The following is a 13,112-nucleotide window of genomic DNA, read 5'->3' as shown; positions in this document are numbered from 1 at the left end:
GTATATAGATGATGGTTCATGGTCGGCATGGGATTCTTGGGGAGATTGTAACTCTACATGTGGAACTGGAACACAAAGTCGGAGACGTAATTGTGATGATCCTCCACCAGCAAATGGTGGGATGGATTGCCAAGGAGAAGAATTTGATTACATATCATGTTCGTCTACTGCATGTGCAGGTGATTAGATATTTTTACAATTATATTTTGAATATCATTGGATGGAATAACCAAGAAAAATGTACTAGAATGAAAATACTGATAATATTTCATTTAAATATGCTGTAATGAAATTTTGAAATCATATGAAATGAACCATCTCTCATGATCAGGAAGGTAAGGAAGAAAACAAAATTGTTTCGCAATTGCAGATTCAACATTGTTGTGCTGATATATATGTAGAACTCGAACCTGCGATTGTTATCAGTACCACGGTCGTCACGTTGAGGTGCGATGGTCCACGCTGAACTGCATTGCTTAATACGCTGAAGTGCGCTGATGTGCGATTGTCACAATGTGACAGTTACTTGTTGATATTTCGCTGAAGTGCAATTGTGGTTAAGTTGAAGTTTCATGGTCCTATTGTGACTCTAAATTGTCAATAAATACGTTGAAGTTCGATGGGTTCCCTGTAATATTGTTTAAAAGCAAAAAGTGCATGAGCTGCTTAAATAAATAAAATTATTAAGATTTGAGCAATGTAGCTATAGGAAGTAAAAAAAAAATAAAACAATTTCCAGTAAGCGAAATATGTTATGAAAACCTATTTAATATAGCAAATCTGAACGAATTAAATATTTTTTTCATATTTATTTTATTTTATCAAAACACATAATATATATAATCATGATAATATACAAAGGTATATACATTATTCTTTACAATGCAGATAATACAATGTTAGATAATTATAATTGAGTTAATTGTAACAATTCTTACAATTACTAATTCTTAAGTTTGAGTTTTCTGCTGCAAACTAATTTGTCAATGTTTTGTTTTATTCCTATAGTAAAATTTTGAAGGAGAAAAACAAATTGATACAGGAAAATAAAAGAGAAATAATAAAAAAAATTGTCAAATAAAAAAAAAACAAGAAAAAAAAAAAAAAACATTTACAAGTTTTTAGGGTGAAAAAAGATGAATTGGTCATCCGCGGTTTGCTCTATATATTATTTTTATATGGTATCTGTTTCGAGAAAGATGGACAGTAAAGAGCCAGATTTATATGATAAATTAGCAAATTGTTCTCAGTATAAACACAGAAAGTGCCAGTTATTCCATTCTTCTCAAACTGTTCTTGGTTTTGTTTATAAATAGCTACAGTTTTTTCAGTACAGTACAGATCATTTAACTTATGTTTGAGTGCCTGAAGTGATAGAACTTTTTTCAAACATCGACTTGAATAAATATAGTATTTAATACAGAGCAATATCTTATTTTGTACAATACAGTTTCTAACATCAAAAATAACAAATACAAAAGTCTTACAATTATAGTTAAGTGTTATGTGTGCTGTAGATGAAGTCCATGTATCCAAATTTTCTAACAAAACTTGTACTTCTTCACATTCCAACAATAAGTGTATAATGGTTTCTGGTTTCATATTACAAAAAATACAAAAAGGGCTTTGTACAAGTTTTACCTTTACTAGGAAATAATTAGTAGTCAAAACTAAGTGGTTTATCCTGTATTGGAACCCCGGTGCTCTACTATTTGTAGTAGTTTTAAATGGAAGTGTATAAATGAGTTTCATTTCATCATTAGTGACACCAAACTTTTCCATTTTTCCTTTTATTTGTTGGTTCTGTAAGATTTTTTCTCAATATGTAGTACATATCTTTAGAACCTTTGTTATGTTAAAAAAATCTTGATATTATTAGGAATGCTTGGGTAACAATTCTTAATTGGTGATGCAGCATTTTTAACAAAATGTTGTGAATACTGTTAAACACAATTTATTAAGCCATAATATTCAAGAAAGTCTGTACGTATGTGATACATGTCCTGGAATTTAGTCAGAGAACAAATTCTCCAGCTTCATCAAATAAATCATTTACAATGTGTAAGTTTAAGCTAGTACAAAGTTCCTTTTGGCTGTATTTCATACTGCCAATTCATACAACATGGGTTTTACTGTAGTTAATTTTCAAACCGGAGATTTCCCAAAAAATAATTAAGGTCTTTCATGCTTTCCATTAGAGATTCGTCAGATCCATCCAAAATAATAGCAGTATCATCAGCAAATTGAGACAATTTATTTTCAATACTAACAGATGTTAACCCTTTTATTTTCTTATTGTTGCGAAGCTTAATAGCTAGTTTTTCAGCACACAATATAAACAAATAAGGAGAAACCGTATCGCCTTGTCTACAACCCCGTTCAATGTTAAAAAAATCTGATAAATTACACCCTTGGTTGACAGCTAAATTAATATTAGAGTAGAAAATTCTCACCCAATTACGAATAGATTGTCCAAAATTGAACAACTTTAATACTTCCTGTAGAAAATCCCATGATAATGAATCGAAAGCTTTTTCGAAGTCAACAAATAGGAGAAGTCCTGGTAGGTTTTTTTCTTCTGCAATTTTCATCAAGTCATATAACAATCTTGTGTTTTCTCCTATAAATCGACCTAGAACAAAGCCAGTTTGATCTGAATCAATCAAATTTCCCAAAACTTGTTTAAATCGATTAGCAGTAACCCCTGATGCAATTTTGTAAGAAGTATTAAGGAGAGTAATTGGCCTCCATTTTTTGAGAAACTGTCGTGGTTTGTCTCCTTTAGGTGGACATGTAATTATACCTTGTCTCTGTGTAATGGATAGTTGACCTTTTTCAAAACCATAATTTATGGATCTTACAACAAATGGACCAGTTTTTCCCCTAAAAACTTTGAAAAATTCAGCTGTAAAACCTGATGATCCTGGACTTTTATCATTTTTCATTGCATTGTATTTATCAAAAACAGTATCAAAATTCTTAATCTTATCTGTAACAATATTTTTTTGTTAGTACAACTCTTGATAAAAAAAAATATAACCTCTTTGAGAATATCTTTTTGATTATTAATCATTTATCCATCATCTTTTTGTACTTTAGGGATAATTTTATTCGTAAAATTTCTAGATTCCAAATTACAAAAATATTTTCTAGGTTTTTCACTTTCTGAGATCCATATTGCCTTGGATCTTAGTACAATCCCTCTTAATTTTTTCCATCTAATGTCTTTAAGCTCTTTTTTTCCCTCAAGACTCTGTAAGTCAGTATTGCTATGAATATTTTCTTCTGCCCTTTGAATTTCTTTTGTAAGATTTTCTACTTTGTCCCTCTCTTTTCTTTTCTTCTAGCTATTAAATGCTATAGTTTTCCCTTTTATTTCCATTAACAAGATTTCCAAAAATCATTGATTATCGATACTTAACAAAAAATCTGAATTCATAATGTCCTGTTTTTCTGAAAGTGGTTTTGCAGAATACTGATTTTTTATATCTTAAATTTTTACATTTATCGTGCCTAAATATTCTTGGTCAGATAGCAATGAATTATTAAATTTCCAGAGTCCTTTTCCCCTTTTGAAATCATTAAATACTAAATACAAAACTATGATGGAGTGATCTGATCGATAGCTTGATTCTATATATGAATGTTTAAAGAAGATAATAACACATCAGATATGAGAAAGAAGTCCAGCCTCGACTGTTTTTAAAAGTGGTGACTTTTTTCTCCAAGTATAACGTCTTCTATCTGGATATGGTTCTCTGTATGGGTCAACCATACTTTGATTATCCATAATTTCCAATAATTTTAACCTGGCTTTTGGATTGTTTACATGTAAGTAATTGTAATAATCTATTTCATGATTAAGCACAGGAATGAAATCACCACAGATTGCAAAGTACTGATTCTCAAAATCTTTAATGATATCTGATATTTTTTCATAAAAAACCTTGATCGTCCATATTTGGACCATAAATAGCAATTAGAGTTATCTTATGATTTTCAATTGTAATATCTAATCGAGATAATTTCCATATAAATCTCTTCTTTCTCTATGAACTTGAAACTCAAAATTATTTTTGAAAAAAATTGCTACGCCTCTGGAGTTTGATGAAAATGAGCTAAAATAGCTTTTGTATCCCCATAGGTTTTCAATATCATTTTCTTGTGATGGAGTAAAATGAGTATCTTCTAAACAATATATATTACAATTTTTATCTCGCAAGTAATCAAAAATATCTCTTCTTTTACCAGTTTCGCCTAAACCCTGGCAATTTACTGACAAAATTTTAAAACCTTCCATAACTCTTATGCATTGTCAAATATATGATATAGAGCAAACATATAGACCAAATATATATTAATATAAAAATTAAGACTATAGACTGACAAGTAAGACAAGATACACAGTATCTAGTGTAACCGAAATTTAAAAAAAAAAAACCGACATGGTCACCACTGAATTGTTTCACATTTGGGTGTTTTGAACCATTTTTACTAATTACATACAAAGATTTTAAGACTGTGTAATAAGTCTTAGTTTTAAATTGTGAAGTACACAGTTTTGTTATAAAATAATTGCCATTACTTTCTTTTAGCCATATCTTAAACAGTCTTTCCCTTTGGTTACCCAAGGGAGATAACCTCAATATTTTTATATACACATATTACATATTTTATGTGAAAATAGTCTATTTTAAATCAATCTGGCGTTTTAGATTAAATATTGGTTTAAAATTAACCACAAAATATTTTTTTTGTATTGACATGATCTAATAGAAATAAAAAAACCAAAAGACCCATATAATAATGATATAACATATTTAAGACAAAAATGTACTATTGAAATGTTATACCAATAGTTTCACTGTTAAAGTTGAAGATATTTAACTTTCACCATTTTCTTTGTTCACATCTTTGGTTCTTTCATATTCAATTCTGTAGCTTATATCATCAAAAATGTCAAAAATAATTTGGAGATCGTCTTTTGTCTTCCCAAATACAGATCCATTGTAATAGTATGCTACATCAATGTCTTTATGGTGTCGTAGTCCCTTCAGTAGATATCTATTTTTGATGGTGATGTCATCATACAATTTCACATGGTTCTTCATTTGTTTCTTTTTTCTCATAATTGCTGTTTTCACCTCACTATTCACTTTAACAATCACTGGCGGTACTCCAGGTTTGTACGATCTCAGCCGGTGTATTGCCACTGTATCTCTCTTTTCCAGCTTTAAATCTAGGTCATCTTTCACTGTTTTGAAAAAAAGACTCTCTAAGATTTTCATAATTTTCTGTCTGAAAATTTACTATTTTGATGTTAAATTTTCGAGAATATTGTTCGTTGTAATTAGCCATTGACAATGCTGAATATGATTTGTTCCTAGTATCATCCGTTTCTATTGGTATACTATTTAATTTAAATATTTTGATGAATAGCTGATTTTATTGTTCTGAAGGTAACCTTTTTTCTTTCAAATATTATAGTAAAGTTTTCGTCTACAAAATCTTCTTTTTCTTCCTGCAATTCTATGACGTTTCAAAAAACTTTTTAAACTTCATGGTAACTAGTTATCACGCGCAAATATGTAAGTAACGTTACCGCTAACGTTTGTAATTTTAGGAATAACTATATTTTTGCAAATTCAAGTTATAGTCTTAATTAATGCATTCAAGAATATCTTTTTTAATAAATTTTGTTTATCCTGCATCTTATTATTATAAAAAAAAATGCTACAACATGAGTATCGCTCCTTAGCGAAAAACATAACATAACATAACATACATAACATACGTAACATACATAACATAACATAACATACATGTTATATAACATACATAACATACATAACATAACATACATCATGTACATAGCATGCATAACATAACATACATATCATACATAACATACATAACATAACATACATAACATACATAACATAACATACATAACATAACATACATGACATACATAACATATACATAACATACATAACATAACATAACATACGTAACATACATAACATAACATAACATACGTAACATACATAACATACATAACATACATATCATAACATACATAACATACATAACATACATATCATAACATACATAACATAACATATATAACATAACATAACATAACAGACCATAACATAACAGACCATAACATAACATAACATAACATACATTACATAAGATATTTTATTTTCCAAACAATGTCCTCAGGGGGGATACACATGTAACAAATACTAGTTGTACGGTATTTTACATAAACATCATTTAATGCACTTAAAGTATTAATTTGAATATCTGCACAAAAATGTTTAATATGCAAATTGGGAAAGCTAATATTGTTATTCGCTCGCCATGATTCGAACTCATGCCATTGTGATATCTAGTCAACACCGCGGCCTGCACTGTGCCCAACGTTCTAGATAACTTGGCCACCTATAATGCACAGCTTTCGGTAGCCTAGTGTTTCATTTCCCCGTCAGTAGAATCTAGATCAGTATGTAACACAGTAAATGATATATTATGCATGAAGATTTAATGATTACAGATAAGCTAAATCATCTGTTATACAGGATCGTAAGATGTAGTCATAGAAATAATAATATATTACATGTATATATGACCAGTTGGTGAGAATAAAAATAGGTATAAAAAATAATTGAAATGTCTACAACTCTATCTACGTTGGCAATACAAAGCAATCCTCAAATTTATAAATGCTTTACTAAAGCAAATTCGAATGTTTTTTGACATGGAAAGCTATTAAAACATTTACTGAATTTAATTTAAATCCACTTGGTCAATTTAAGCCAGTGTTAGCTGAAATCATAGAGATGTTATTAAATGTAAAACTTATAAATAAGTTCATTTTAATAGCAAATAACTTTACCCTACAAAGTATGAATTAATTTTGTTAATGCGGGGTTCACATATTGCCGATTATTACTCCCGTTTGAGATCAGACAGCGATACGACACGAAAAGTTAAAAAGTCGGATTAGTATCCTCAATTATCTGGAATGTCCTATAATTATTGTCTGAACGCAGTCGTTTAAGTTCGTAACAGATTCCTACTGGTCGGGAATAGTTCGGCAAAGCACCCCGACAGTTAGGTGCGTCCCGTAACATTCGGGGAAACTCAGCCGATTTTGTCCAGTCGTATTACAATCGTGCCTATGTCGTGACAGATTCTGCTGTATCGGATCGAATTCCTAACAATGTTCTGTGTATTCGGGACGGTGTCCTGTGGAACGGGAATGATCTGGAGAAATTTGTTCGAACGGATAACTTCCGTCAGCGTCGGTTCACTGTCTTGTCACTATCTGATCTCTGTCGGATTACATTCGGTAGAATCGGGACGCAGTCGTGACAGACTCGGTCGAATTTTACCTGGCGAAAGATAAAAATCGGATTAGAAGCGGATTTAGAACGGGATTATCGGGATAAATTCGCTTGGAAACGGTTGAATATCGGCGCTTCCTGAACAATATCTGATTGTTGTCGTGATTAAATTTTTAAAGTTTGAATTTACATCCACGATTCATAGGATCTTGATCAGACTTTTGATAAATTTTAATCGGGAATGGTCCTGTCAAGGACGGCAGTAAAAATCGTGAATGTGTGACCCCAGCTTAACATCAGGTGAAACGTGTTTAAGTTTCAAACTTATTAATACTTTAGATAAGACAAGAACTACCGAAAAATAATACAGGATTATTACACAATTGACAAAAGAAATATTGACTAGAAATATCCTCCGCCATCTTTGGATATACGTAACTGCAGTTACGGAGATCACATTTACCCCAGTGGTGATTGGGTCTTCTCATAACTTGTTGTACTCTTAACACGCTAGTGGAACAGTAAATATCCCAAAATAAACAAAAATCACTATAACTATTTATGCTCAACTGTAGATATATGCGATTTTTTTGTCAGATTTTCAGGTCTTCTATAGTATTCGATTTGTTTTTACTCCAAAAATTGTATAAGTAGAGGCGGATCCAGCCATTTTAAAAAGGGGGTTCCAAACCCAGAATAAAGGGGGTCCAACTATACGCTCCCAATCAAACGCATTGATCGTCCAAAAAAAGGGAACCCCCCCCCCCCCCCCCCCCCCCCTGGATCCGCCAATGATAAGATACAGGGGTTATCTTACTTTTAGTATTATTACTATCTGCAAATAGTTAGCATTGTATTGCTAATTCGAAAACCAATTATGTTGTAACAATCCACAACCAACCACCCACTTACCCACAGACACACATTCTGTATGCACATTTCCCACACCAGGAGCATGTATCTAAGTGGTTGCTGTATGTCATATTCATTTTCAGGTTTTATTGTATTAATATCAGGTCATGGGATTTCTCTTATGAATTGATTCACATATTTGTGTTCACACATTAAACCTCAAATAAAGTTAGATTGTTTTGATTGTTGAATGCCTTACAGTTACAACTTCATGAATTCATCTACGTTCTATAAAAATTCAGGGATATACATATCATTTGTAAAAAATTCACATTTCCCCTTTTTGCTCTAGTTACTAAACTAATATATCTTACATCAGTTTACAAAGTTATTGTACATATGTTTCTTACAACAATAATTAGTTTTTTTTCAGATTCAGCTACAGCATCAGACTCAGTAGCCCCAATAGCTGGTGGTATTGTAGGAGGAATATTCATCTTAGTTATCATTGTAGTTATCGGTTTTATATGTATGAAAAGGTAATCAAACTATATCAGTAGTTTAAATTGTTAGACTCAATATGCATACATAAGTACTCCTTGTGTCAGTTCAAAAATAAAATTAATTTACTGTACTGTAGACATTTACAAATAAGTTTTGTCGAATAAAAATTTACAATTCAAATCTCTATTAAATAATTCAGATAAATATCTCGAAATGAAATTCCAATTTCCACAATCTTCATACCTTTCCTTTTTATTTAAATTATTTATTCTAAAAAAGCAACTATTTAATTCCATGTGTCATGTGTTATTATTTGGTTTTTTTTATATTAGAAAAAGACATAAACCGTTGGATGATAGAGTTTCTGGAGAAAATGAAGGACTTCAGTTTGTAGATAGAAAGGTATCATTGCGACAAGGTAAGTTTTGACAATTTACAATTCTGGTGTATTTTCGATAGAGATACCATACATAATACATTTATTAATAAGTTTACACATTTCTGTTTACATGTTGGAAAAATATGTGCAACAAGCTTCGTGTTGTAAACAATTGGTAAAAGTGACCGTTTTAAAATTGTTGATTAAAGCTTATTATATATCTTTGTCGTACACAAGTACTGTCCTAATAATTTTAATTCTCTTTTGGTGTCTTTAGTTATAATTATATTCTTGATTTTTGTTTTTGATATTGTTCTGCATGTTCGCATAATACAAATTAAATTAAGCTGGTAGATTCGCAGGTCTTATTACTTACGTTGATTTAAACGAAATTCTTCCATAGATACAATGAAATAGTTAGTAAATTTGGTGTACCGGTCGCATTCGTATACAAAAAAGGAATGTTTTTTTTTTTTTTTAATTTTGTTGTTTTTGTGGTCACACCTTACCGGATAGCTCGAACGGACGCCGAAAAGGATGAAAAGAAAGAAAAAAATTCCGTTGACAAAAATTTGTATCCGGTGGAGAATGTTGGTGTACTGACCAAATAAAACGGACGCACAAAAGAATTACAACGTACGACAAACGGAAACGTACAGGACAGAAATGTACATCCAAATGACGAGTACCGCAAAAATTGGACACATACGGAAGCGTCACGGATAAAACTGATGCACAAGATAAGCGGAAAATGAAAGGCGGCAGCATTGATACATGTTAATCGCATATACACATGACCTTGAAATAATTAAAAAGTTTACGTGTAACTGGTTTTAGTTTATTCTTCAAAATTCCGCCAAAAATAGGAGTGGAAAAGGAAGAGGAAAAAAATGTCAGCTAAGAAACATTCATAACAGTTAAAAAAATCTGATGCACCAAAAAGAGCATTTCTGACGCGTATTTTTCAATTTGCTTTTATTCGTTTTACATTTGGAACATATCCGGTACTTGTCCGTTATGCATCTGGTGCAAGAAAATTGGTACCGTTAATTTTATTACTACCACTGGGTCGATGCCCCTGCTGGTGGACTATTAGTCTCCGAGGGTATCACTAGCCCAGTAGACTGGCATGAAAATACGGATTTTTTGTGTTATCAAAATTTGCTGTTACAAAATGATAGAAATTATTATAAATTAAGGAATGTATCTCCCTCATGCAAAGCTCTGATTCCTTTCATGGATTTGGCTATACTTTGTGGACCTTTTGGATTATAGCTCTTCATCTTTTATATAAGCTTTGGATTTCAAATATTTTGGCCACGAGCATCACTGAAGAGGCATATATTGTCGAAATGCGCATCTGGTGCAAGACAATTGTTACCGTTAATTTTATTATGTTTTCTTTCCGTTCCTTGTCCGTTATATACATCCGTTGGAGGTCCGTTAGATTCATTCACCGACGGACTTCTATCGGACGTTTAACGAATAAAGCTGATGATGAACGGATGTGAAATGGACATGAACGTAAGGGTAAAACGGATAAGTACCGAATGCAAAACGGATAAATGCCAATTAAAAAGTTTTCAAGATTTTGAACGTGCTAAAAAAATTCCACAAGGATGTCGACGGATAAAACGGATATTGAACGGATATCAAACGTATATGGACGGACATCTAACGGATAAGAACGGACGTCTCACAGACATGAACAGATTTTAAAGTTGTCCATTCGGCGTCCGTTCGTGCGATCCGTGAAGAAGCGACGGGGCTTTAACTGCTATTTATATATAGCTATCATCAATAATAGATAAAACATTGAATTAAATGATTATATATTCTTTGTCATTGAAAAATACATGTTTTTATAATGGTTGTGGGGATTTTTTTATAAGTCAATGACCTAAAAACAAAATAGGTATGTTAAAAAAATCGAGGAAGTTTCACGGCTACTCTTTCTCTCAGGACTACTGTCATTCGATGAAATTGTACTATTAAAACAGCCAACGTCTCATATTTATATCCATAAATGCATATATGCTTGAAGTATAGGGGGAGTCAAAAGCCTCTAACTAGTTTTAGTCTTGTATGTTTTTGAATTTTAGTTCATTTGTATGTTTTGAAGTTTAGTGTGACGTCCATTTTCATTGATCTAGTACATATTTCATTAGATGTCCAGCTGCAGCCCACCACCGGGTGCAGAATTGTATCGCGTTGAAGATCAAGTTGTATCATTCGAACGGTTCTGCTCTTTGGTCGGGTTGTTGTCTTCTTGACACATTCCCAATTTTCATTCTCAATTTGATATAGATTTCTAACTTTTTTTACCACCATATCTTCTAACCCGTTATTTAGTATGCACTGACTAAGTTTCAATTTAGGTTTCACAAATTTAGTTGATATGCCTTATTTACATAAACTAACAAAACATATTTTGAACAATTTACCACAACAGTTGATACTTAGTGCAGATATTTGTTACAATAGGTAACTGAACCCCCACTGACGTACATGAGGAGATAGAAGAATCGTCTAGAAGAATCGTCTTTTTAATATTTTCCATTTCACGTCCCCCCTCACCTCTTCCACGCTCTCATTATCATGTCCATTACAATTTAAATAATTTAACATAAGAGTGCACACAGAAGGTAAATGAACACTGCATCTCAGATATACCGATCAACTGCACGATATGTGACCGTTATAACAGGTGTCATAATATCAAAATGTAAGCGATAATTTCTTCGTCAATCTTATACATTACTATACTTGCATACAATTTATGCAAGGCAAATGATCAAAAATGTATTTCGTACGGTCTGTATAGTTCTAAATATTTTTTAAGGAGGAGACCGCCAAGAGGGGATGTATATCAATATTGCTAGAGCGAGTCGTCAGTCCTCCTCGGACACAGATGATGCCATTCCTTCACGAGTATCAACAAAAGACACCAGTACAGATAAAGGCAACACATATTGTAACAGTGCCGATATATTGACGACAGTTAAAACTGAAGATTTAAAGGACTACATTAAAAGGAAACAAGTTAATGAAGGTCTTCACTCCGAGTACAAGGTAATTTCAACTGGATGATAATTGTTGATACCTTTATCAACAAAAAAATACAGAAAGCCTCAGTGTTTCAATAAATAACTTTTAAAATATGATATAAACATGATAAATATTACAAATCTGTAATATAGATTGAGACAAAAACCTAACAAGATGGATCTGTGAAATGTGACTTTTTCAAAATATTAATAAGGTTTAAAAATTGTGAGGGAGAGATATACATTTCATTAACATGTTTAATTCACATTCAGTTAATCATATTAATTTCACTCCAAATAGCATTATGTAAGACTTTTTATCTTACCTCCTATACATTTCCAGGAATATGATTGGTTAAAAGCGTCCGCGTGCAAACCGTGTATATTTGATATTAGGTTAGTAGGGAGGCGGGGCTTATCTCATACACGGTTAGTAGTGGAGTTACGTCCCTTTATATACCTTATTAGGTAAGAAGGGGGCGGAGCTTATTTCATACACGGTTAGTAATGGTGTTATGTCCCTTTATAAAAAACAAAACGGTACTGAGAAAAAATCTTAAAAGATCCAACAGACGAAGAAATTGATGATTAAGATTGAAACAAATTCATAAAACACATTTAAACCTTACAAGTCGTTATTGTTGGCATCTCTTTTTGTAGGATTCATGGAAGTATTTTCTTAGTGCTGACAGTATTGAAGACTTGCTCATTTTGAGAATCACTAGTCTTAATTTCACTCGTTAAGATAGTCGGTAAGATAAATTCGTTACATAGTGTGCTAGTGACGTAATACGTTATATATGGGGTAAGTAAATTCCATATGGGGATTCGAGCTTCGCTCTCAACCCATATGGAATTTACTGACCCCATATATACCGTATTAGGTCACTAGCACACTATGTAACTAATATTGTATCCCCTTTCGACGAAATTAAACAATTTTGTATCCCCTTTCGATCAATAGCGATCATCTTC

At 31.9% G+C, this 13,112-nt stretch overlaps 1 protein-coding gene across 1 annotated transcript in view; it reads left to right on the top strand.

Moving 5' to 3' along the window:
- LOC139530002 (receptor-type tyrosine-protein phosphatase alpha-like) overlaps positions 1-13,112 on the top strand; it is a 517,312-nt gene that overhangs the window by 482,598 nt on the left and 21,602 nt on the right. Inside the window, exons 4-7 of the mRNA XM_071326017.1 lie at positions 9-179; positions 8,641-8,746; positions 9,044-9,129; positions 11,933-12,162. Coding sequence (XP_071182118.1) covers positions 9-179; positions 8,641-8,746; positions 9,044-9,129; positions 11,933-12,162 — 593 coding nt within the window. The remainder of the gene's footprint in view (positions 1-8; positions 180-8,640; positions 8,747-9,043; positions 9,130-11,932; positions 12,163-13,112) is intronic.

This window comes from Mytilus edulis, chromosome 7, assembly GCF_963676685.1.
Source record: "Mytilus edulis chromosome 7, xbMytEdul2.2, whole genome shotgun sequence".
Lineage (NCBI taxonomy): Eukaryota > Metazoa > Mollusca > Bivalvia > Mytilida > Mytilidae > Mytilus > Mytilus edulis.
This window is presented reverse-complemented; position numbering and strand designations above follow the sequence as displayed.